The sequence below is a fragment of the Equus asinus genome, chromosome 8 (genome assembly GCF_041296235.1).
Source record: "Equus asinus isolate D_3611 breed Donkey chromosome 8, EquAss-T2T_v2, whole genome shotgun sequence".
Lineage (NCBI taxonomy): Eukaryota > Metazoa > Chordata > Mammalia > Perissodactyla > Equidae > Equus > Equus asinus.
Genome location: NC_091797.1, coordinates 55,808,359 through 55,835,144, shown reverse-complemented (window position 1 = coordinate 55,835,144; position 26,786 = coordinate 55,808,359). Strand labels below are relative to the sequence as shown.

The 26,786-nt window shown below is 41.2% G+C and overlaps 3 protein-coding genes across 3 annotated transcripts in view; 2 read left to right on the top strand and 1 right to left on the bottom strand.

Annotated features, from left to right (window-relative positions):
• The window catches only part of SIRT5 (sirtuin 5), a 35,034-nt gene extending 25,341 nt beyond the window's left edge, over positions 1-9,693 (top strand). The window contains exon 9 of the mRNA XM_014849539.3: positions 9,176-9,693. Coding sequence (XP_014705025.1) covers positions 9,176-9,251 — 76 coding nt within the window. The 3' untranslated portion in view covers positions 9,252-9,693. The remainder of the gene's footprint in view (positions 1-9,175) is intronic.
• Positions 9,694-12,054: 2,361 nt separating this feature from the next.
• NOL7 (nucleolar protein 7) lies at positions 12,055-16,186 on the top strand. Its single transcript, XM_014849540.2, has 8 exons — positions 12,055-12,332; positions 12,419-12,479; positions 13,139-13,197; positions 14,714-14,745; positions 15,004-15,091; positions 15,405-15,526; positions 15,607-15,684; positions 15,978-16,186. The coding sequence occupies exons 1-8, from the start codon at positions 12,067-12,069 to the stop codon at positions 16,052-16,054; spliced, it is 783 nt and encodes a 260-aa protein (XP_014705026.1). The 5' UTR covers positions 12,055-12,066; the 3' UTR covers positions 16,055-16,186.
• Positions 16,187-16,929: 743 nt separating this feature from the next.
• The window catches only part of RANBP9 (RAN binding protein 9), a 92,788-nt gene continuing 82,931 nt past the window's right edge, over positions 16,930-26,786 (bottom strand). Inside the window, exons 11-14 of the mRNA XM_014849548.3 lie at positions 25,044-25,165; positions 23,170-23,321; positions 21,106-21,217; positions 16,930-17,924 (exon numbers count right to left, since the gene is read on the bottom strand). Of these exons, the coding sequence (XP_014705034.3) occupies positions 17,794-17,924; positions 21,106-21,217; positions 23,170-23,321; positions 25,044-25,165 (517 nt within the window). The 3' untranslated portion in view covers positions 16,930-17,793. The remainder of the gene's footprint in view (positions 17,925-21,105; positions 21,218-23,169; positions 23,322-25,043; positions 25,166-26,786) is intronic.

The following is a 26,786-nucleotide window of genomic DNA, read 5'->3' as shown; positions in this document are numbered from 1 at the left end:
CATCAATAAATACAAGAGAGTTGAAATAATATCAAGCATCTTTTCTGATCATAATGCTATGAAACTAGAAATCAACTACAAGAATAAAGCAGATAAAGGTGCAAAAATGTGGAGACTAAACAACACGCTTCTGAACAAACAATGGATCATTGAAGAAATTAAGGAAGAAATCAAATATTATCTGGAGACAAATGAAAATGAGAACACATCATACCAAATCATTTGGGATGCAGCAAAAGCAGTCCTAAGAGGGAAATTCATTGCAATACAGGCTCACCTCACTAAACAAGAAAAAGCTCACATAAGCAACCTCAAACGACACCTAACAGAATTAGAAAAAGAAGGACAAACAAAGCCCAGAGTCAGTAGAAGGAGAGAAATAATAAAAATAAGAGCAGAAATAAATGATATTGAAACAAAAAAGACAGTAGAAAGGATCAATAAAACAAAGAGTTGGTTCTTCAAAAAATTAACAAAATCGACAAACCCTTAGCCAGACTCACCAAGAAAAGAAGAGAGAAATCGCAAATAAAATTAGGAATGAGAGAGGAGAAATCACAACAGATACCAAAGAAATACAAGGGATCATAAGAGAATACTATGAAAAACTGTATGCCAACAAATTGAACAACCTAGAAGGAATGGACAAATTCCTGGACTCTTACAACCTCCCCAAACTGAACCAGGAAGAAATGGAGAATCTGAATAGGCCAATCACAAGTAAAGAAATAGAAACGGTAATCAAAAACCTCCCCAAAAATAAGAGTCCAGGACCAGACGGCTTCTCTGGAGAATTCTACCAAACATTCAAAGAAGATTTAATACCTATCCTTCTCAAACTATTCCAGAAAATTGAGGAAGATGGAGTACTCCCTAACACATTCTATGAAGCCAACATCACTCTGATCCCCAAACCTGACAAGGACAACACAAAGAAGGAGAACTACAGGCCGATATCACTGATGAACACAGATGCAAAAATCCTCAACAAAATTCTGGCAAACCAAATACAGCAATACATCAAAAAGATTATACACCATGATCAAGTGGGATTTATACCAGGGACACAGGGATGGTTCAACATCCGCAAGTCAATCAACGTGATTCACTACATTAACAAAACGAGAAACAAAAACCACATGATCATCTCAATAGATGCAGAGAAAGCATTCAACAAGATCCAACACCCATTTATGATAAAAACCCTCAGTAAAATGGGTATAGAAGGAAAGTACCTCAACATAATAAAGGCCATATATGACAAACCCACAGCCAACATCATATTCAATGGACAAAAACTGAAAGCCATCCCTCTGAGGACAGGAACAAGACAAGGGTACCCACTTTCACCACTCCTATTCAACATAGTACTGGAGGTGTTGGCCAGAGCAATTTGGCAGGAAAAAGAAATAAAAGGAATCCAAATAGGCAATGAAGAAGTAAAACTCTCGCTGTTTGCAGACGACATGATCTTATATATAGAAAACCCCAAAGAATCCATAGGAAAACTATTAGAAACAATCAACAGCTACAGCAAAGTTTCAGGGTATAAAATCAACATACATAAATCAGTAGCATTTCTATACACTAACAATGAACCAACAGAAAAAGAACTCAAGAACTCAATCCCATTCACAATTGCAAAGAAAAGAATAAAATACCCTGGGATAAATTTAACCAAGGAAGTGAAAGATTTATACAATGAAAACTACAAGACTTTCTTGAAAGAAATTGACGACGACATAAAGAGATGGAAAGACATTCCATGCACATGGATTGGAAGAATAAACATAGTTAAAATGTCCATACTACCTAAAGCAATCTACAGATTCAACGCTATCCCAATCAGAATCCCAAGAACATTCTTTACAGAAATTGAACAAAGACTCCTAAAATTCATATGGGGCAGCAAAAGACCGCGAATTGCTAAAGCAACCCTGAGTAAGAAAAACAAAGCCGGAGGCATCACAATCCCTGATTTCAAAACATACTACAAAGCTACAGTGATCAAAATGGTACTGGTACAAAAACAGGTGTGTGGATCAATGGAACAGAATTGAAAGCCCAGAGATAAAACCACACATCTCTGGACAGCTAATCTTTGACAAAGAAGCTGAGGGCCTACAATGGAGAAAAGAAAGTCTCTTCAACAAATGGTGCTGGGAAAACTGGACAGCTACATGTAAAAGAATGAAAATTGACCGTTCTTTTTCACCATTCACAAAAATAAACTCAAAATGGATCAAAGACCTAAAGATTAGGCCTGAAACAATAAGTCTTCTAGAAAAGAAAATAGGCAGTACACTCTTTGACATCAGTTTCAAAAGAATCTTTTCGGACACTATAACTCCTCAGATGAGGGAAACAATAGAAAGAATAAACAAATGGGACTTCATCAGACTAAAGAGTTTCTTCAAGGCAAGGGAAAACAGGATTGAAACAAAAAAACAGCCCACTAATTGGGAAAAAATAGTTACAAGCTACTTATCTGACAAAGGATTAATCTCCATAATGTACACAGAACTCACACAGCTTAACAACAAAAACACAAACAACCCGATCAAAAAATGGGCAGAGGACATGAACAGACATTTCTCCAAAGAAGATATAAGTATGGCCAATAGACACATGAAAAGATGTTCATCATCACTAATCATCAGGGAAATGCAAATCAAAACTATGCTAAGATATTGCCTTACACCCGTTAGATTGGCAAAAATATCCAAAACCAAGAGTGACAAATGTTGGAGAGGTTGTGGAGAAAAAGGAACCCTCATACACTGTTGGTGGGAATGCAAACTAGTGCAGCCACTATGGAAAACAGTATGGAGATTTCTCAAAAAATTAAAAATAGAAATCCCTATGACCCAGCCATCCCACTACTGGGTATCTATCCTAAGAACCTGAAATCAGCAATCCCAAGAGTCCCATGCACCCCTATGTTCATCGCAGCATTATTTACAATAGCCAAGACGTGGAACAACCTAAATGCCCAGAAACTGACGACTAGATAAAGAAGATATGGTATATATACACAATGGAATACTACTCAGCCATAAAAAAGGACCAAATTGTTCCATTTGCATCAACATGGATGGACCTTGAGGGTATTATGTTAAGCAAAATAAGCCAGACAGAGAAAGACGAACTCTATATGACTCCACTTATAGGTGGAAGTTAACATATAGACAAGGAGAACCAATCGGTGGTTACCAGGGAAAAGGGGGTGTGGGAGGAGGGCACAAAGGGTGAAGTGGTATACCGACAACATTACTAACAATAATGTACAACTGAAAAAAAAAAAAGTAACATCAGGGTCAGCCTCAGCGGCCTAGCAGTTAACTTCGGCATGCTCTGCTTTGGCGGCCCGGGTTTGGTTCCTGGGCATGGACCTACACCTCTTGTCTGTCAGCGGCCATGCTGTGGCAGTAGCTCTCATACAAAAAAAGGAAGATTCACAACAGATGTTAGCTTAGGGTAGATATTCCTTAGCAAAAAAATAAAGTAATAGCAGAGCCAGGTAACTGAAGCCTCTTGTCTGCCTGAAAGAGCATCTGACCACTCCAAGAGTGGGATGGGATAGACTTTCTGAAGCAGGAAATGAGCTACATCCCCAATTGCATTCTTCTAATGTCGTCTAGTTTAGGTTGTTTGATCTTCAGTTCATCTCTAATGAGCATAAAGAATTAACACAAATCATTATAGAAGAGTAAGAAAATGCAGATAGGGAAAAAGAAGAAAGTAAAATTCGAGTGTTTCCACAACCCACAATGAGTTGCCCTCTACCCTTCGTGCCCTGGACTGAGCGGCAGGAGCTGGGCATCCCTGTGTGGTGGTGGTCATGTCTTCGTGTGGAAGGAAATTGGATTTGGTAGTGTTTCCTGCTCGTGAGGAAGAGATTCTTGGCGGGTAATGTATGTCATTACGTCAGTCGAGCCTCCCCAACCACAGACCTGCTTCAGCTGCTGTTTTTCTTCAGCCACTTCCTGAACACCTGTGACGTCTCTGTTCAGACAAACTAGCTACTTGCTGGTTAGAAACTTTGATCAATTTGACAAGCTCTCGTCGGCCAGCATCTACCACAAGAGCCACCATCTGTTTGTTGGCTTCTCTGGGGAGCAGCTGAGGCTGTCTGTACCACGAAGTCTGGGAGTTTTCCCGGATAAGTGCAACTGACCAGTGAAGCCAGCAATGCTTTCATCTAGGAGCCATCCAAGTCGACATTTAGAAGAGAGCCAGTGATCATCGTCTCATCCTACTCAGTTTTTCCAATGGAAAACCAAGCCTAGAGCAATTGAGTGTCTTGTTTAAACACACAGCTTAACGATGGCAGAATTTTCTCTTGCATCTCATGCGTAACAGACTTGGGTTGAACTTTACTCTAGGTCAGGGGTCAGCAAACTACTGCCTACAGGCCAAATTCACCCACCGTCTGTGTTTGTAAATAAGTTTTATTGGAACTCAGCCATCGCCATGTGTTTACGTGTCCTGTACAGCTGCCTTTGCACAACAACAGAGTTGAGTACTTGCAACAGAGACTGTCTTGCCTGAAAAACCTAAAATATTTACTCTTTAGCCCTTTACAGAAAAAATTTGCCAACCCCTGCCCTAGGTTAATGAGAAAAAAGAAAATTGGAATAACATTTCCTGCTACTTTTAACCTGATTTTCTCTATTACCTAAATGGAAAGCAGGAAAGCTGCCAACATTTTAAACTTAGATCTCACAAGACTCCTTAGATCTTGCACAAATTGTTTGGATTCTTTGCTCCAATTCTAATTTAGAGACAGAGTCATAGAATTTGCCTCCCACTGAAATGTACTAATATTTTCAAGGTGTTAATTAGTTCCTGTTATGTTTTTGTCATTTTTCCCATCCCTGATGGTTGTCTTGGATGATTTCTGATAGACCATTGCTGTTAGAGTAGACACTAGGTATTTTCAGATTTAGGCTGCAAGGTTTTGACTGTTACTCAACCCCAGGGGTCCCTGGCATGTAGGGTCTGTGCATTTCCTGAGGCCGGAATAGGGTTTGTGCTAGCTGCGCGGCTGGTGTGTAGGGCCCTCCAGGCACCCTGGGCCCACCACACCCTGCAACCACCATGTTGTTCATCTTTGAATTTCTCTAAACTTGGAATTTAGTTGAAGTCCACAGATATTTATTAAGTACCTACTATGTACCAGACACTGTTCTAGGTGCTTAGGATGGGATATATCAGTAAACAAAGCGGAAAACCTACCATGTGAAGATGACATTCTAGCAGTGGAGGCAAACAGTAAAGAATCGCATAACAAATGTGCAAACTCCACAGCTTGTTTGCAGGATGGTGATGAGGCTCTGGGAAGAAGCAAAGGCAGAGCTGGGGGAGTAGGCAGCTTGCAGGGCTTGGCTGGGCAGTTAGGGCAAGCCTCACTGAGAGGAGATCTGAGCAGATCTGAAGGAGGTGAAGGAGTTAGCTCAAGAGATTATCTGGCTAAGAGCTTTCCAGACACTGGGACCACCTGGAGCAAGGGCCCCAAGGGGCAGCTCACCTGGGAGGTCTAAGGGGCAGCAAGGGGGTCAGTGTGGCTGGAGTGGAGGGAGGGAGAGGGGGAGGAGGAGAGTCCCAGCAAAGGGGGTCAGTAAGGTAAGGAAGTGACATGGGGGGGCGGGGAGAAGTGCCCCCAGCAAAAGCTGAGTACCCGTAGAGTTTAGAAGTCAGAAATTCTCAGCTAGAAAATGGTTTTATAGATGGCTTTGATGATGTATTTACTCATCGAGAGTGTAAAAGGCTGCTTCTTTCCATTTGCCTTTGACCGCATTTGGCAGGGAAGACCAGCGCCCTCCCTGGCTGGATGATCCAGGGTGGGTAGTAGGGGTCCTTTAGGCCATGCATTCCGGCCCCCACTGGTCTGTTAATCAAAAAAGTCATTTAGAGCCAGCTCTGATGGCCTAGTGGTTAAAGTTCGGTGCGCTCTGCTTTGGTGGCCAGGGTTTGGTTTTGGGCTCAGAACCACACCACTCCTCTGTCAGTAGCCATGCTGTGGCAGCAGCTCACATAGAAGAACTCGAAGGACTTACAGCTAGAATATACAAATATGTCCTGGGGCTTTGAGGAGGAAAAGAGAAAAAAAGAGAGGAATATTGGCAACAGATGTTAGCTCAGGGTGAATCTTTCCCAGCAAAAATAAATTAATTACTTTAAAAAATAAAGTTAAAAAAAGTCATTTAAAGCAAGAATAATAAAAAAGGATACATATATGCCTTAAATATTTTATTTTCATTTAAGGCATAAATGTGCATTCATTTGCTTTTTTTTGTTTTTTTTGCTAGAGCTAAAGGCCTTTTCTTTGAGTGAGAATCTGCTGGTTGGAGCTCACCTTTCTTGCATAAATCATACTCATAAGCCTGCTGGTGTTCCCCGAGTTTCCCTAAGATAAAAATCACCCCAGCCCTTATTTTATAAAACAAAACAGTCAAGCAAGAACTCAGATCTCCAGGCCCCAGTCTAGACTTCCTGAACCAGAATCCCAGGGCAAGAGGACTGCTTATTTGTCTGACAAGTGACCCAGGTAATTCTTATAATCAGGAAATCCTGGAAAACACTGGGTTACAACTTCCAGTGTGCTGTTTTTCTGGTTTTTTTTTTTTTTCTTTTTTTAAGTGGAGAAAGGACGTACAAAACAGAACTTGTGACGCAAGCTCCCTCTCCAGTCTTTTCCACCCACATGGAATTTCACTGAATTATTTTTGGGGACTTGCTATGTCTTTCCAAAGCATTCAGCTAATTTTCCTAGAAATAATCCTCTTTGCACAGATCTATTTTTGAGTTCATTACATAACTTTTAATTAAGTTGGATAATTACATTAACCAATAAAGGTGGCGTGAACATATTCTAGAACAAGCACAGCAGTCTTGGTTATCCTACAGCTGGAGAGGTGGGGCCACGCGCACAGGGGCGCTGGAACGGGGGTCTTCAAACATTTTTGTTCATGGACCCCTTTTACCTTTTTGAACTTATCTAAAAATTTTTTTAGGGGCTGGCCCCGTGGCCGAGTGGTTAAGTTCACGCGCTCTGCTGCAGGCGGCCCAGTGTTTTGTTGGTTCGAATCCTGGGCGCGGACATGGCACTGCTCATCAAGCCACGCTGAGGCAGCATCCCACATGCCACAACTAGAAGGACCCACAATGAAGAATGTACAACTATGTACTGGGGGGCTTTGGGGAGAAAGAGAAAAAAAATAAAAAAAGAAAATCTTAAAAAAAAAGCTATAAAAGAGTGTTTTAAAAAAAATAAAAAAATAAAAATTTTTTTATCAAAATCATTGAAAAAGATATTATTCCAAGTGTATTGGAAATAAAATACTGACATTTTAAAATAACACTGCCATTATCATGGTTTGAAATGTATCCAGTCAAATCTGAGTGTCACAACCACTTGATTCCCACCATCACCCATGTACAAAATAAATATACAAGCTCTTTTTAACAATTGGAACCTTCACGTTTTTTCTTCTTCTCTTTGAATTGATATTTTCATTCTATTTTCACGACAGAAACTGGTACTAATGTAATATATTTTTATGCTAGAAAATCTTTTGTTGATGACCCTTTTACACTTCTGCAACAAAGTATCATATGAATTATTTATTTTCAATTTCCTTAAAATTAAAAAAAGTTCTATTAAAAATTCTTCTAGACTGAATTATCACTGCAGTAATCTGTAGTACATAGTTGTTGAAAACAACAAATAAATGATAAATTTTAATAATTCCATAAAATTAAAATTTTATTGGAAATGCATCTTTTTTTTTTTCCCTGCAGGCGAAGAGTCTCCCTGAGCTAACATCTGTTGCCAATCTTCCCTTTTTTTTTTTCTTCCTTTTTCCTCCCCAAAACCCCAGTACGCAGTTGTGTGTAGGTGTAAGTTCTTCAGGTTCTTCTTTGTGAGCTGCCACCACAGCATGGCTACTGACAGATAGGGGGTGTGGTTCAGTGTCTGGGAGCTGAACCTTGGCCACCAAAGTGGAGCGTGTGGAACTTTAACCACTAGGCCATGGGGGCTGGCTCTACTCTGACATTTCACACATCCCTTTATTTGATTTCGCCGTCTGGGATACGGCACCGTTGTAAGATCTGGGCTGAGTGAGGGGTACAGCTTGCTTTTGTAAAGTGGGAGCAGGGTGACTGTGGAAGGCGGCTTGAATGGACTTCCTCAGGACAGAGAACATATGGAAGTTGAGGATATGGCAAGTCCCTTAAAGCTCTCCCTGCCTGGCTGTAATTTGGGGAAAGTCCTCAAAGGACTGGAGCCGCTGTGCTCACGAGGAGCTTTCTGTCAGCCAGCGTTCAGCCTGCTGTGGCGGCAGGAGTCGGAGGCCATTTGGGCACCATGGGCACCAAGGGGAATCCATTAGTGGCACCCTGGCGAGAGAACCGCATGGAGGGCTTAGGGCAGTTACGACTTGTGTTGCCTCAAGAATAAATAATGTGAATGATGAATTACATCGAGCAAATGCTTTTTCCATTTTAAATTGTGCTCAATTGGTTTTCTTATTAATAATACACTGGAACATCCTGCTTTTATTTCTCATTCAGAGTTGGGTTTTTTCCCCTGTCCTAAGTGTCTTCCTTTGAAAGAGGCAAAGATTATTGATTTTTCTTCTTTTTTCTTCCTCCTCCTTGTCTGTTTTTCTATCTTCTGACTGGAAGTCAGAACTAGTCATGAAGTCCAGTAGATGGTCGGGGAGGCTGTTGACTCAGCTGAAATCCTCATGGTCTGCGTGGTGCATGAGGTGGTCTTTCTTCTGTCCTTAGTAAATGTGAGTGCTATTTTAGTGTAGTATATAGATTTTTTAAAACTTACAGTGGCAGGTATGAGTTTGGCAATACAATCACAAAATATACTTTAGAATCATGTCTCCTCCTACCCCTTAAAATAAAATTCTTATTTAGAGCACATAAATTCTAGGCAGGTGCTTTCCTAAATTCCCTTAGTCACAGGGGCCAACCCATAGTGAGGCGTCTACGTCTTGAGTTGTCAGAAACTAGATGAAGGAAGTGGGCACGAAAATTCCTAATACCATATTTGTGAGAATTTGGATTTTACTCCAGGTGTAACTCAGGACTGTGTGCCTTGCTGAAGTGCTCCATTCATCTTGGTCATAACTCTGCCGCATGTGTCCTTCTGTTTCAGGTTTCATTTCCAGGGGCCCTGTGGTACGACTCTTCCTGAAGCCCTAGCTCCTCATGAAACCGAAACTGTTTCTTAATTGTCCTGGAGAAGGAAGAAATTATAGTGCGTCTGTGTACTAGGCAATAAAGAGAGGAGAAACAGTCCTGAGGATGGTGAGCTGAATATTGGGAGATGTAAAAATATCCTCTGACTCCCTGTCTGGAACCCACCCTGTTGATAAGATAATGATGGGGGCTTTGAAGTATCAATAGCAAACGTATTTAGAAGTCAGAGCACTGTAAAGTTACTGCCTGCCATTTGGTTTGAACTTAAACATAAGATACCTCTGATGTGATTGGTTGGTTATTGGGAAGGAAAAAAATTTGTAATTAGATTGTCTAAAAAATGTAATTCTTCTGATTGTACTTTTGCTCTTTGGGTAGAGATAGAAGGAGAGGGATAAAACCCTAGTATTTCTGATTTTTGCACAAGTTTTGGTGGAAAATAAAATCACTCTCTACAGTAGGTAATTTATTGTATGAAGATGTTACCCCAAGAGATGCTTTTGTGGGGGGGGGGGCTTTTTATTTTCAGCGTTTACCTTGTTTGGCTGCCTTACCTTACAGTATGCAGGACAGCTTACAACCAGAACTCACGCAAGAAGGGAAGAGAAAAGGAGCAGCAAGGTAGAAATCAGGATGAGGAAAAGCCTGATGCAGATCTCTGGACGCCAAGGATAGACACGGCCGCCTCAAGTTCAGCTCTGGCCACGAGGGAAGGGAGAGGGACGCGTGACTGCTTCTCAGTCTCATAAACACAGAAGCAGACAGTCCCTGCGCGGGCTGCCCAGCTTTCCCAGACGCTGACTTCTGAAGGGGGAGTTTCCCGTGGGACTTGAAAAAATTACACTCGTCTTACCTGGGCGTAAAGTAGTAAGAACACAGCTCGCTCCTCAAGTCCCGTCACATGACGCAGCACGCAGGGCCCTTGGAATGCCTGATGGCCGGCAAGGGCAGAGGCCTGACCGTGGCCCTTAGTAAACAGCGTAGGAAGGTCACACAGTCCCCGGGGTCAGGGGGCTCCCTGGGTGATTGTGCACCCAGCCACAGCACCTCAGCCCTTGCCGAGGTGCAGAACCTCCCGGGAGTCTGAAGGACCAGCCGCGCACCCTCAGGGCTCCATTCATATTCTACGTGGGCGCTTACGCGTGCACCCTGAGGGGTCTTGGGATATTAATAATGCAGTTTTTGCAGATAAAATACCACCATTCACTTTTAATAGGTTTGTCCTCGGGCTTCTCAAAGTTAACTTTATACATTTTCCTAGCGTCTCAAAGACTCTGATTATATTTTTAATTGGTAATTTCGGTCTGACCGAGGCCCAGATATTTCAGAACTGTTCTTTGAAACTCTTCTCATCCTAGGCTTGTGGTACCAGCGGCACTTTTGGTTTCCGTTCTGTCATTTTTGTTCATGTTTTGGTTTGGTTGTTTTAAATTAGGAACTGCTTCTAAATCAGAAGATTGAAAATACAAAATTTACGTGAGGTAGAATTATTCAATTCAACTTAGTATTTACTGAACATCTCCCACAGAGGTTAGAAATAAAATGATTAGTGAGACATGGACCCTACCCTCAAGGAGTTCATAGAATGGTCGGGACAACTGCCGTGTAAACTGTTATACAGTGTGGAAACTACAGTGACAGAAATTTCTGCAAGATTCTGGGGAGAATGCAATTAGAGATAAGCAGAGTAGGGATGGGGTAGATGAGAAGGTGCTTGAAGGGCTTTAGGAGGGTGTCAGCCTGAGTGGGAGTCTTTAAGCTATAAAAAGGAGGTCCATGTGGGGCAGTGTGTGTCTCTAGAGGAACAGCATGCCCCAGTGCATGGCGAGTAGGAAATCACTTGGTTTGCTCAGAGAATGGTGAATCATTTAGTACTGTATAACGGGGGGGAGAAGATACAGACAGAGATCACGGAGGGCCATGGATGCCAAGAAATGAAATATACTTGCGGGGAAAAATAAATACAAAGGTACTAGGGCTGCAGTCACTAAGTAATGGTGAAGTCCTTCCACCAAATTCAGGATCTGCGATGGGCCGGCTCCTGTTCAAGGTCCTGGGGTTACCGCAGGGAACCAGAGGCGTCCCTCCTCTCAGAGCTTATGGGGGGAGTCAGACAATACACTGTTAGGAAGTGGTGTCAGTGATGAACAAGAACAGAGGCGTGGACAGGCAGTGGCCGGGGTTCCAGAGGTCAGGGAAGCCTGAGAGAGGCAGCCGAGGTCGCCAAGCACACGTTAGGCGCCGAGGATGGATTTAAGCCTCTCTGTAGACCCCGTTTCTTGTCGGTGACAACAGGACTGAGAGGCGTCGGGGTCCTGCCGCGATGGCGCATTTCTTCCCTCTGAAACAGCACTACTTCGGGGACTGCGGGGAGCCGAAGCTACAAATACTGATTAATTGGACCGACCAAGCGGATCCCGGGGCTAAAAAAGGCGGCACTGGGGGCCGGGGTCGGCGGTCACCGCACGGCGTGACCCACGCCAGCCCGCCTCGAGGAGCGCGGAGACCCAGCCAGCCCCGCTGTCAGCCTCCCAGCCGACGCGGCAGCACGATGGACCCTCGCTGCCTAGAAACGGCCGCACGTTCCCCGGTCTCGCAGCTGGAGCTCTCGCAGCTGTGGGCGGGGAGGGAACCCCCCCCCGCCTCCGCTCGCCCTCGGCCTCGCCCTCCCCGGCTCTGCGCCTGCGCCTCTGCTCGTCGTGGGGCCGCCTCCCGCATCCGCGGAGTTCGCTGGGGCCTCCGCACCTGCAGGGGGCGCTGGAACCCGCGACGCTTGCTCTTCACGTCACTCTCCGCTTGGGCGCTGCTTCCGGGTCAGAGGTCAAACGGTGTGGCGCCGCTTGGGTCATGGTGCAGCTGCGGCCGCGCGTGTCCCGCACCCCGGCGTCGGCGTCGGCGATGGTGGACGAGGGCCAGCCGGCCTCGGAGGAGGAGGCGGAGCACGGACTGTTGCTCGGGCAGCCCAGCAGCGGCGCGGCCGCCGAGCCGCTGCAGGACGACGAGGAGGGGGACAGTGAGTTTGACGAGGACGAGGCCCCGGAGGAGCTGACTTTCGCCAGCGCCCAGGCAGAAGCGAGAGAAGAAGAGCGGCGAGTTCGGGAGACGGTGCGCAGGTTCGGAGCCCGCGGCCGGCCGTGAGCACTGCCCTTGCCTGTCCTGTCTGTCCCTCCCTGTGCTGACTTGTCCCCCTTCGTCCCAGGGATAAAGCGCTGCTGAAGGAGAAGAGGAAGCGACGCGAGGAGCTGTTCATCGAACAGAAGGTTAGAGGGTAGGAAGCGTCTCCTTTTCAAAACAGCCCGGCTCGGGGTAGAAATCCCGTGTTTGAGGCCGAAGCTGGAAGCATGCGGGGCGGGGGAAAAGTCGCCAATATTTCTTCTGACAACGGTGAAAGCAAAGATGCTCCTTCTCTTTGCTGTCCATCGATTGAGAACGAGAGTGGGAGGAGGCGTGAATGTGAAATCGTAGGGTTAACCCCGCCTCTGACGCTCAGCTGGCCGTGACCCCTTGGTCAGCGAGCCTCGCGGTGGTAGTTTTGTCTGAACCTGGGTTACCGTGAGGATTAAATGAGGTGCTTTATAAACTAAGGGCCTTGCTAGCCCATATTCGTAAGATTGGCCGCACAGAACCGACTCCAGACGGACGTAACGTAAGTGCTTTCACTGTGTAACCGAACCGAGGGTTGGAATGCGGTGGGCACCCTCTCCGGCCTTGACCGGCTCTTCCAACGAGGTGGAATAGCTTCTGAGTTTCGTGGGCGCCATCCTCCCGCAGCTTAGGGGTAGTGGGGGCAGTGCGCAGCCTGATTCCTTTATTTGCTTAGATTTGGGGCTCTCCTGAAAATCGGTAACTTCAGAAGCAACCCAGGGCATATTATCACGTACCTCGCTTTTTATTGTTTCTTAAAATGTCTTTATCTCAGAAAAGAAAACTCCTTCCAGATACTGTCCTAGAGAAGTTAACTACAGCTCCACAGACTACGTATGTAACGCACCTTTACTACTTGCTTATATGTCATCTTTGAATTTTATACTCATACATTTAGTTCAAGCCACATAATTGAAGAAATTGTAAAGCCTAAATTTAAAAGCTACGTGGTAGACATTTGAATTTGATGGGAAAGTTGAAGGGAAATGCTCCACTTCCTTTCAGTCTTTGCCCCCCCCCCCCCACTTCTCATAAGTAACTCCAGCTGCTGAGTTCCTGATCCCAGTGTGTTCATTCAGTAAATTTCTGAGTGACTGTCACTGTACTAGGGGCAAGGTAGATGGTGGTTAAAAAAAGTGTTTTGAAAATTATCACTTCGTGGTGTGGCAGACACTTATCCACAGGCTTCCAAAACTCAGCTTGTCCCATACTTGCCTGACTGCCACAACCTGTCCTTCCTCCTCGTTCCCCATTTTATTTAGCAGCTTTGCCATCCACTGATTGTTTAAAGCCAAATGTTATAGTTGTCCACTTCCTCATCTGTGCCATGGAATCAATGAAACCTTACCAAATTTAGACTTCTAAACATTTGGTGTGGTTTTCTATCCCCCTTGTCTCCCCTTATTGCTTTAAGTTCGGAGGTTTAGCTCTATATTTTTTACCTAGGCCAGTGGCTCTCAAATTTTCAGTAAAACTTATTCTAAAGAGTTATTCAGATTCTGAACACATCAAACATATATAAGATCTGTGTGGTAGCACATTCCCTTTCATTTTCAAGACCAAGCTCCAGTGTCACCTTTTCCTTCTCTCCACCCCCCCCCCCTCCCCCCCCCCCCCCCGCTTCCTCCTTGTACAGCTTTTAGTGTGAGTGCTGCTGTATGGGCCTCTCACATTGTATTGTCAGTTTATGTTTCTCCATCAGACCCCTAAAGTGTTGAATAAACTGTTTGTGATTTCTCCAAATGCGGCAGGCCTACCACCTTTCACTTCATATTTCAAATACTGTTATTAGATAACTCATTCTTAAGTCTTTCACTTTAACTCCACTAACCACACAGTCTGCGTCCTTGGAAGCTTACTGATAGATTGATTTTAAATTTTTTTTTTTTTTTAAGATTTTATTTTTTTCCTTTTTCTCCCCAAAGCCCCCCAGTACATAGTTGTATATTCTTTCGTTGTGGGTCCTTCTAGTTGTGGCATGTGGGATGCTGCCTCAGCGTGGCTTGATGAGCAGTGCCATGTCTGCGCCCAGGATTCAAACCAACGAAACACTGGGCCGCCTGCAGCAGAGCACGCGAACTTAACCATTCGGTCACGGGGCCAGCCCATGATTTTAAATTCTGAGAGTTACTCCTGTCCTGGTATATACCAGTTTTTGGACTGGGAGTTCGAAGTGCACTGGGCAGTAACTTTTGCTTTCCAACACTGGTTAAAGATCCCAAGTAAAAACTGAGGATGGTGGTAATGAAAGAGAGGTGTCTTATTTGTAAAATCAGATGAAACTGTGTAGTTGAGTAATCTTTTATCTCTGCCATTCTAAGCACGTTTTTTTTTTGCTGTCCTTCCTTAGCATAAAGAAATCACCCGGAAAGTTGAAAGAAGGTATGAACTAGTCTAATTTAAATACTTCTCATCTAAGAGTCAAGCGCATTTGCAGATCTTTGCGGTCAGATCTTACTGGCCCTTAGAGAGCATGGGAATAGGCCCGGCCAAGTGTAGCTTGGGCCTGTTCCCTCTATTTATTATAAATAAAAATCACATCCAAATTAGTGTGTAGCAGATATTTAAAGTGAAATCCAGTAAATGTACCTGATTTATTTTTACATAAATGATAATTAGAAATATAACTCAATCTTTTAGTTATTTTGCAAAAGAAAAATGAAGAATGTGAAAAAGGAAGTGACTCCAAGAAAACTAAAGAAAAAGTGCAAAAAGTACAGTCTGTTGGGTAAGAAGAGTCTTCTTTTGTTCATGTAGGACATAAAGATGACCTTTGGAGAGAGTTAAAGCAGTTTCAGATCGGGTCCTCTGGAAAAATTAATTTTGATGTTTATATAAAAATACATTTGCTTTACTAAAATGTAAATATCAGTCTATTTCTTGAAAAAAGCCTGTAATTTAGTTTTATTCATCTTATGTGTGCATATACAAAGTTTTGATTTTGTTTTTTTTCACTTTGAGACAGCTAACAAAAATACTTTATTTTGAAAGTAAGCACGTTATCAATCTCATTCATTTTTACCTTTTGTATTGATCACCAGCCACAATAAAAGCTACTTGGCTGTAAGGCTCAAAGACCAAGATCTGAGAGATTCAAGGCAGGAAGCAGCCAAAGCCTTCATACAGAATTGTTTATATGGTCCAGGAACCAACAGAACGACTGGTAATTTCCTTATGGACTGTTTTTCCTCCCTTTTCTACTGCAAATAAAACAAAGAAATGATAAGTAGTTCTCTTTTCTAGTAAATAAGTTCCTGTCTCTTGACAACAAGAGGTTACCAGTGAAAAAGGCTGCAGCCCAGTTTTTGAATAACGCTTGGGGTAAGATCCAGCTCTTGGCTCTGATAATTTTATATACCAAATGTTATTTTGTAAGGAGATGGTAAATGCCCAAATGATTATAAAATATCACATTTTTTTCCTTAAAATGGCTTCTATATTAATGAAGTTGCTTCTGAAAAATAGGTCAGTGTAGTATGTATGCATGTCTGATACACACTCTAATATACCTAGTTTTAGTATTTACACTCATATAGAATCTTGAAAGTTTTTGAACTGCTTCTTGGGAATTTTCTCTCTCTAATATTCTTACTGCACAAAACTTTCTCTTCTAGGAACCCAGAGAAAACAAAATGCCAAGAGGTTTAAAAGACGGTGGATGGTCAGAAGGATGAAAACTTCTAAGAAGTAAATCAGAGCTAAATGAAGAACGAGTACTTTGTATGTATAGAACTTAGGATTATTTAGTGAATTTTTCTGAAAAAATTAACAAATCATTTATACATCATCTTAAAGGCTCGTTAATAAATCTATTTGGGAAGTACCCAGTCACATTTCATACTTCTGTTACAGTTGCGCCTTGTAATATTTGAGGGTCCTGGAAGGAAAAGCAGTTTAAAAGAATTGTTTTCCTTTATTTTTGTGTTTGTTTATGCATTTAGTTGAATACAAGCAAAACCCACACCAGTAAGGGCATCTCCTGTACCTGGCCCCATCCCTGCACTGTGGGGCTGTGGCGGGTGTGGTGGGAGTGGCAGGGAGGAAAAGGAGCAGTGGACATCCTGGAGAAGTCCTTTCAGCTGCAGCTCCCAGATGCCTGAAGTCTTCTGGATATTTTGGTGCTATTGATGAGACTTTGTTTCATAGAATATGGAATAAGAAAGAAGTTAACTGTGGAAGAGTGCAGTATCTAAGTGTAGATCAATACTTGTTCTTTTTAAAGAAGGTTCAAGTTGTGGTGTAATACAGTCAACAGAGGCCTTGGCCAAACCAAAGGATTTGGTTATACTGTCGAACGGCCTGTTGAAACCAGTCTAGGGGTTTGCTTTACTGGCAAGTCATATGCCACATTATGATTATGAAAATCAGGAGGTTTTCCGTTTCCTTTCTGTATCACCTACAGTATCAGGTTTGACCTTAATCCAGGGAGGCCAGTAAACTAAAGGCAGTCTTAGGTTGTAGAACTCAAATTTATAGTAGAAACCATTCATTTCAATTGCTCTCATTTTATATTAATCATAAGAAGTATGCAAAGTCCCTATTATATAAACTCAACTGACACTCTAGTATCTGTAGAAGTAAATTTTTAATGGCTGGTTAATTATATCACTACATTTTTATTGCAATATAGTACTCATTTAAGCACTTAAAAATGGAAGGTGTACAAAGATTAAATTAAGACACGGTAAATTGACTAAATATTTGGTTTTTATATAAATAAAGGTCATAACCACACTGTTGACATGTAATACTGTTATAATACAACAGTTAAACTTGTGAGTCTACAACAGAAGTCGGTCTGTAGTTAAACAGGAAACAAAGTTGAAAAAGACCATGTTAAAACAAAACTACTGGGACTAACAGGTCGGGATTGTAAGTAGCAACAAACATATTCACTCAGCTCCTGAGTATTTCAAGTTTTACAGTACACATTAAAAATGATTTCTTCCATCAACACTATAAATTCAAACTGTCGGATGTTTATGCATTTTGCAAGTTACACTGATTGAATGCTTATATGGGAGTGGGGGTCAGAACATCTCCCAATTTGAAGTTTACACCACCCACATGCTAACACAAACACAACTTGTTCCATTTCCTTCCCCCCTCTCCCCCCAACAAAGAAGGCAGGGTTTTTTGGTTTCTTTTAGGTAATTGTTTTAAAGGATTTGTGATGATCAATTTGAACGTCTGAAATTCAGTAATATTTAACTCTTAGACAACTAAGAGGTTAAAGATGGAAAATAATTTCTCCTAACACTAAGTTAGAAAATCATTTGCATCATGCTGTAAACTAGGAAGCAATGTAAAGCGACAAAAACCTGTCCCCAGTACATAATTAAAAAAATCTAAATTTCAAATCAGCAGAGCTGGTCTACTTCCATGTTGACTATATGCCACAATATAAGTGTGAGCTCCTTAAATGCATAGCTAATGTAGGTAGTCTTCTACTGTGGCAAATGCACAGGATCCGATTCCTGATCGAGCCATCAGTCCTAGACATTGTGTGGCCTGTCCCATTGCTAGGGCAAGTGGAGGTTGCTTTGGCAGATTGTGGGTTTCTGAGGAAAAATGATTAAAAATGGAAATAGCAATTAGCACGACATTTTTAAAACCATCTCTCAATCAGGAAAATATTGCATTACTTACAAAATCATCAATGCCTAAAATGCTCTCAACTACTTAACTAGCAAAGGTAGTTTTTACACAAATAACGCCATGGACACATTACTCTGACAATGTAATATGGGTACTGGTATTCAAGTATAAGAAAAATTCTTGGAGAATTAGACTTTTAAAGTGTTAGATATGCAGGAACTTTTACTTCCAAGCTCTGATGGGAAAGATGTAATTTCTTATCTCGTATTTGTAGTGGGGAGTAAGGAATATTTAGTATTTCTCTTCTACTTGATCAAGGTCAGTTAACATTAACAGAGAAAAAGGCACCAGGTTTTCAGTAAAAGTTTCACTGATGGATTCTTGCCCTTCTGGGGACAGGACCCAACTGAGGCTGCCTAATGCTCTCCTGGAGAGCAAGTGGTCATGGGGACCATGAGAGAAAATAGAGCAAAACCACTCCATAATCTTGGAGGGGTTAATTTACAATTGATAGGTCAAACATTTTAAAAGTTGCCAATAAATTAAAAGTTTCCAGAGTCCTATATACCAGAAATTTCTTTGTCAGACAGTTGTACAAATGTTTAATTACCAAAATTTGTTCTTTGCCAGAGATGAAAAAATGAACTAATGGTAGAAGTGGCCAAACTCAGAAGCTGGTAATTTCTCCTTGTATGGAGATGTCCAAATTTTAAGTTTATGTAGATTCCCAATTAATAAAATTACTAATCAGTCCTTTGTAGACACAGCTGAGAACAAAGGGCAAGAACAGTGAGTGAGACATGGCTGGTAAGGCTCCATATGCTGCGATTCCACTCTTGCTTCTCAGGTTGCAATGTGGTGGGAGAAAGAAAAGTTCCAAAAGGGATAAAACAAAAATAAAAAGGAGGCAAGTTCAAGATTTAAAAGTACGAGAGAAAGTAAACTGGATTAGAAATATAATAATAAAAATACCTAAGAAAAGGTGCACAGATTGGTGAGAAGGTATGGTTTGAAAAGTAGTCCGTGGGTTAAGATTAAAGTACTACTGGCTGTTGTTTGGCAAGACACCATTTAGCCAAATTTTGATGATGATAAACATTTTTTGCCAACTCTAAGCAGGACTGACTTTATAGTTTAATTTTACCTTAATTTCAATCAAGAACAATTTAATTTTTACGCAAAATCAATATAATGGAATAAACAGAAGGTTCACAGGGAAGTAACCTTGCTCAGAGGTAAGCATCTAGGGTACTTTATAACAACTTTACTTTGGCCAAGGGCGGCAGTAAGCATCTTTAAAGTGTTTTTTGCATATGGAATTACATACAATTAATATAACTTTAAGCATTATTTACAGATGAAACTATAATACGGCACAGTATAAATACGCACATACACCCACAGTGATTTAACAATCTTTGTCATTAATTTGGTAGAAATTATATACTTTTAATGTAATAAATTTAAGCACTATTTATAGCTGAACCTACATAATAGATAGCACAGTATGTAAGCCTACATATATCTATCTTGGATAATGTCCTAGGTAATTTAATTTTAAAAAATGTAATTTCCGTCGAGAACCCATGATATAAAAAACTGTCTTCTTCAGAAATTCTTTCCAAGTCTGAGTGTTACCAAATAGAAAGCAATTAGGGCTTCTTAATTACCTATAATGTAATTTCAACAAGACAACTATAGTAAACCATAATCTGCCTTACAATCCAAGCATTGCTACTAAGTACTCTTATTTTCACCAGTAGAGCTAAATGAATTTCGTATAACCAAGGAAAATACAACACATTGAGCAAAGAAAATTCACATTATTTATTATGTATAAATTCTTAATTCAAGAAAAGTATAATACAAGACACTACTCTAGTCCAAAACTTCAGTATTAGACCTTTACACACAATGAATAATGAATTTGATAAGGGCAAAGAAAGAGATGAAGGCTCAAATCAGAATATTTTTTTTTTGGCACCTGAGCTAACATCTGTTGCCAATCTTTTTTTTTCCCTTCTTCTCCCAAAAGCCCCCCCCGGTACATAGTTGTATATTCTGGTTGTGAGTGCCTCTGGCTGTGCTATGTGGGACGCCTCCTCAGCATGGCCTGATGAGTGGTGCCACGTCTGTGCCCAGGATCCGAACTGGTGAAACCCTGGGCCGCTGAAGCAGAGCGCACAAACTTATCCAGTCAGCCATGGGGCCGGCCCCTGAATACTTCTAATTGCTTCTCTTACATTCCGTCTATAGGAGCCCTGACCCTTGTTCTGAGTCTCCCTGTGTAAATACTCTCTAGTCTACTCTCTGTGGCACTGCGCTGATATACCTACAATAGTTGGAAACATGTTGCTAAAAGCCCCCAAACCTGACAGAGCTAAACGGCACAGAACAAATTTCTAAACTGGTAGTCCCATTTTACCTGGGAAGTTAGAGTCTAAAGTCAGGTGAAAAATCACTCATCTAAATTACGTTTGAAAAGAATTGCCCAGAAATTAAAAGTTTTATGTAAACAGTCAACCCTATACTTTATATTTAAATGCACAAAATGTACAGTTACAGAATTCATATAAAGAGTGTATTTGTTCAGTACATCAACAACATACGCTACAGTGGGTTGCTCAGAGGAATGGCAACCAACAAGGGGCACAGCAAGTTCCAGTTTCTCCCCCTGGCTAAGCCTATTTAAACTGCTATCCTGCTCTTCCCCTACCCTTTTTATTTGGTGAGGGCATGTACTTAAATATGCTTAACTTTAATGCAAATATAATTGACTCCAAGGGCTGGTGTTGACAGGGCACTCAGAAGCCCCCTAGAAGTCCCTTGTGCCTCTATCGTAAGCATGGCGCGAGCTGTGATGTGGGTGGCTCAGGTTAGAAATGCTTACATACATGCACACCAAAACTTACGTTTTCCAAACATCCCAAGAAGTACCCCAATGTACTGTTTTTCTTCCATTTGAATCTACTTAATCTGGAATTGAGATAATGGAGGAAGGTTTCTATATTTTAAGGTAATTTTAATTTTTAAAATGTAGAAAACATTTCCCTTATGATTTTACCAAAATATAAACGCCAACACAAATACCATCTCAAATATTCAGAGAATCTATGCGAAGCTGTGTTTTTTGGCTTTACTTACCTAATATTGCACTGTTAAGAGCTGAGCACACAGGTTCTCTCTGAATTGGGTCAAGCTGATTTCCAACTGGGCTGTTCCAAGGGTCTGAATAAGCTAGTAAACTGAATGCATCCTGTTGAAAACATAGCAATTTAGTTTTTAATTCAAATAGTTAAATTACTGTGCTCACCATGGTTGCAAGTTGAGAGACAGCGGTAGAATATGGCTTTAAGGCACGAGACTACTGTAACATTTTTTTTTATTCTTCTCCTCAAAGCCCCCCAGTACACATAGTTGTATATTCTGGTTGTGAGTGCCTCTGGTTGTGCTATGTGGGACGCCTCCTCAGCATGGCCTGACGAGCATTGCCACATCTGTGTACCCAGGATCTGAACCAGTGAAACCCTGGGCCGCCGAAGTGGAGCGCACGAACTTAACCACTCGGCCATGGGCCGGCCCCTTCAATGGTTTTTAAAGCATCCAGATACCAAAAAGGTTGCGAACCTCTGCCCTAAACACACTGAGTACCTAGCAAAGAAGTACTCAGCTTCCCAAATGGATAACTTTAGATACCTAAAAGAACATAATAATAAAGTCTGAGAATTAAGTTTCTTAGCACTCCTGATATCAGAAAAGGTTCTACAAAGTTGCGTTGTGATGAAAATTTCCAATCTAGAAAAATCAGTTATACTTTTCAAATGAATTCGACTTCAATTTAATAAACATGTATTTAACACCCAGGTGCTATATGCATTAGAGGTATTTAAGGGGTGGGGTGGTAAGGAAAGACACAGTCTAACCTCAAAAAACAATCTTAAATGGCAAATGTGGACAGCCATTTTTCAAAAATATGAATGCCTGATTTGACTTTATAAATGAAAAATTGCTTAAATTACATAATCCACTAATTTTCTTTTACTTAGCATAAAAATCATAATTTACCCTTTTCTTTTGGGGGTTAGCTCAGGGTTGACCTTAGAAATAGCTATCCGTTAGACAAAGTACTAAATATGGTGAATACACCTTTCTTCCTGTCACAATGGCTGAAAACACAAGACAGCGTGCCTATACTTGGTTGTGTATACAGGTGGCTCCTTCACCCCTCCTAGACAGATACGTTCTGTCCACACAGATGCTGTACTGAAACGCTGGTGCAGGGAGCTATTTTATTCTTGATCTCTTGCCATATTTGGTGCTCCTAGGCGTGGTGACTGGTGCACTAACTCTCACTGCGGGTCAGGAAGGGATGGCAGGAGTCGTGCCCTTTCCTACCACACTCAAGCATCAGTCTCAAGGGCATCACCTGCCACCTCCTCTTTGTTTTCTGGACTTCTTTAAAACATTCAAGAGAAAATGTTCATAATGAATCAACTTGGAGCCCAACCGAATGCAGAACAAAACAACAACAACAACAAAACAAAGAATGGCAAGGTTAATGTTTCTAGGCTTACAGGTCGGTGGGACTTGGAGGAATAGGAAAACCACGTCTATACAACTAATTGCAACGCTGACTTATGGTGCGGAAAATCCATCCCTCTTCAATTGCTACACAAAATTGTGGCTAACTTATTGAACTGCTGAAATTCTATCCATCACAGACATCAGTCCGGCAGGGATGTGAAAATGTATTTTAATTATTCTGACTGTGAAAGATGACCCAGTCCTTCAGCAATCACCATCAAAACGAAGACCATGTATTATACAGTCAGTATGCTGCAACCCTGAGCACTGTTGACTAAAATAAAAATATCTCAAATTTAGTTTTATCGGCAAAGTCACGTTTCTCCTAGTAACTCTGCCAATTTTACAGCTGAGAAACTCAAACTAATAAAGTAAGACAGGGCACACGACACTGGTGAGCGGCAGAACTGGGACTGAATCCCCATTTTTACTCCAAGGCCAGTGCTCGTCCCTAGAGCAGAGCCAGCGACCCCATCAAACGTGTGCGCTCTCGAACGCGCAGGAGGCCAAGGGGGAGTTCATGTCCAAGTGCTCCAACAAGAATTCCTAGCACTGCTCAATGTTTTACAAAACTACATTCTAGTTCCTGTGACATTTATAATTTTTCAAGGAAAACAAATTTACCTTCAACATTTTTTTATTTGCTGTGTTCTTGCCACACTCTCTCCTCAGCTGTTCGCTCATTGCTTGCAGCTCTCTTCCAAAGTGAATCATTCTTTCTATGGCGGCTTGACTTCCTCCACACAACTGGCGGCGTAACTGACCTGAATCAACTTCTGTGGGCAAAACAAACAAGCATCTTACTACCTGACCAAAGGGGGTACGATGGAGAAATGAACATAAATTGCTTACAACATTTCGGATGTTTCATTAAGTAACTACCACCTAATATTTCATCTAAATATGCAAACTTATTTTTAATTTAATATGGAACTTTGCAGCTAAAAGGTATACTTTATCTAGGTCTCAAGAGTCTAGGATCCAATATCTAGCATGCAGCTGAAAATCAGGTGACAACCTTCCAGTGTTAGGATGTACCTATATGTCAGAGAAGATTTTATGAAAAGTTAAGCACAACTCTCTAAAACTACATTAAGCAATACTAAAAAAAATACTAGCTGCCTCTCAGGCTGCTTTACCTGACAGAACAGAGATGGAATAAAATGATTCCTGGAGGCTAAGAGAGACTAAATGACTCCAATCAAAACACGGAAGATACCATATTATACTAATCAAAAGGGGTAATTACACCACTTTTAGAAATATACTTGCAGAAAATAATTCTATAGTATATATCTTGACACTGATCAATAACAACCATATAAATCACTAATAATAACATAGAAATTACTAATAATGACATTGGTGTTGATGATGGTAGTTAACATTTACTAAGCACTTGTTTTGTGCTATTAGCTTTTCACAGATTAGCTCATTTAATATTCACAATGACCTATGAGGCAGTTATTATGACACCCATTTTACAGATGAAGAAACTGAGGCACAGAGCTCTGAAGTACTTGTCCAAGGTTACGCAGCTAGTAAGTGGCAGTTGCAGAATTCAAATCCAGGTCATCTAGCTCTAGAACTCTTGCTCTTAATCGCTATGCTTACATTACTCTGAATATGGAGGTAGCTGAGACCTGTTTGAGTAAACCTAGGCTGCCTTTTACTCCAACTCCTTGCCTGACAGAGTGAATTATACATTGGAACACACAATCCTCAACAACAAAGTGGTTGTATAAATAATATAAGAATAACTTTGCATTTATAAAGTAGTTTCTTTTATATATACTCAAACAATTTGAATAAATATCTTTTAAAATACTAAGAAATCTAATGTCATGGAATTCTGACAAGAATTTATAAGCGTCAACAATTTTCACTCTCCAATTGATGGGAAAGCTTGCTGATGGTTTAACTTTATGGTACAATTTACTATACAAGTTGTCAACAAAGTAAAATCATGCATGTTAATATATCTTTCAGCTACATAATTGTTTTCTGGGGGAAGGGGAGTCATACTTAAGCATCTACTATGTGCCAGATACTGAACTATGCATAGTCACATATATTCACATTAAATGAATTTAAGAAATTCTGTTTGATTAGAATTTATAAAATCATCTCTACCCATTTGGCCTTAACTGCCTGTATCGAAGTAAGTGTAAAAACGTTTCATATCTCCACGCAACAGGTTAGTACTGCTGCATTAATGACAGCACTGAAGGTGCGCTGAAACAGACAGTTCAGCAGAGAACATTGTGTTCAGTATGTTCAGATCTTAACTTCAGAAGGCACTGAAAAGAAACTCTACTCTCCCTAGCAACCCACTTCACAAGAAAGTTTCAGAGGAGTAATATGTATCACTGTCAAATCCAATGGCACATACGTCTTTAAATTTGATTTATGCTCATCGTCTGTGAATCAGTACAAGTAAAAACATAAGCTTGTAGTCATCATTTTTTATTAAAAATGTAAGAAATATCACTGCAGACCCATTTCGGTGTCACAATCTTCCATTTCGTGGTCATGTTTAGAGCTACCATTTAGGAAACCATTGGATGAAGTTTCTCCAACTCCATTGGAGTAGTGATCTGTTTCCATGTCTACATCATTACTGAAAACGAAAAAACAAACCTAATTTTAGAAATAGCATACTTGCAGCTTAGTTTAAAATAAATTACTACTCAACTACATAGCCTACTTATACACTGACTTCATAAGGCAACAGCAATCTGCAAAAAAGGTATTTAGTTAAATCGTGAATATTTTTGAAGCCACATATGGAGCTGACTCTCAACAAATCTGTACTCCTGGAGATAAGGGGAAAAAAACAGTACAAGTACTTAAACGTAGTGGTTTTATGACTTTCTATCAATATGGAGAGATCATATTTCAGCACATACTTCCCACTATTTTTCAAACTCAGATCTGCTCTTCATTCTTTGTAATCAACTCTTGCCCCAGACCCCCCACCTCACCCCAGCCTTCATTTCTCACATGTCGGGAAAAAACCTCGCAAAAACAAACGGCTCCTGGAACCCACTTCACCTCTTTCCTGCCCTCATATTCAGTTCGCTTCTAGACAATTTTTTCTTTAATAATCTTAACATTTTGGAATTTGTCCTCACTACTTAAAAATATACCCTCTCTCAAAGATAAATAATAATCTTAAAAGCTACTTGGTCTCATCCTCTCATACCTTTCCAGCACCCAACACTATTTTCCTCTCGTGAACTTTCTTCTAGGCTAACGATTCTAAAGTATTGCTGAATTTTTTTGTTTTTGTTTTTAAGATTTTATTTTTTCCTTTTTCTCCCCAAAGCCCCCCGGTACATAGTTGTGTATTCTTCGTTGTGGGTTCTTCTAGTTGTGGCATGTGGGACGCTGCCTCAGCGTGGTCTGATGAGCAGTGCCATGTCCGCGCCCAGGATTCGAACTAACGAAACACTGGGCCGCCTGCAGCGGAGCGCGCGAACTTAACCACTCAGCCACGGGGCCAGCCCCAAAGTATTGCTGAATTTTAATTTTAAAAATGCTGTCTTGGAATCTTAGGTGTTTCTAGTTTTCACTCATTTCACATTTACTGAATGAATAAACTACATGCCAGTAACCACATCTGGACACACTGAAGTTGTCAGTATACGTCCTTCAGATCCATGCACACTCCATGCAACGGTAAATACCTCATCTTTATGATTTCTCCTATGAAGATCGAGGTAATGATTATATGGCACAGAAGGACACTTCACAAAAATTTAGGAAATATTTAAATAAAATTGACCTTTTCTCATTAAAAAAGCAATGCATATTCATCTGTAGGGAAAAAACCTTGAATGCAGATGGGCAAAAACCACCCTCTGCACAGTGCCACGGGAGGTAACCCCTGGGGAACAGCTTGCGGTGCATGTGGGAGTTCACATGTGGGTGCCTGGATGCATACACACTTCCAGCAGTAAAACTTACAAGGTAAAAAGACACAGAGGTCTAGGAAGAAGCGGCCAATGGCCCTAGGACTCCTTGTCAGTCAGAAAAGCTTGTTTACTACCTTGATAAATTTTGAGAATTGGTAAGAAAAATCAAACTTTAGAAATAATGTTTAATTTAATGGAAACCCTTAAGATCACAGCCTTTAGTGGTCTTATTAATATACTAAACCGTATTTTTGACAATTCAATATAGTATTTGAGAGGGAGTCTTTCATTCAACACACATTTAAAGCCTCTGAGCTATGTTCC

Excerpts from the sequence above, each read along its gene's own strand:
- NOL7 (XM_014849540.2), top strand. The coding sequence starts at position 12,067 with ATGGTGCAGCTGCGGCCGCGCGTGTCCCGCACCCCGGCGTCGGCGTCG. Across the intron at positions 12,480-13,138 it reads AGCTGTTCATCGAACAGAAG|AAAAGAAAACTCCTTCCAGA; the intron begins GTTAGAGGGTAG and ends TCTTTATCTCAG. Across the intron at positions 15,685-15,977 it reads GTTTTTGAATAACGCTTGGG|GAACCCAGAGAAAACAAAAT; the intron begins GTAAGATCCAGC and ends TTTCTCTTCTAG.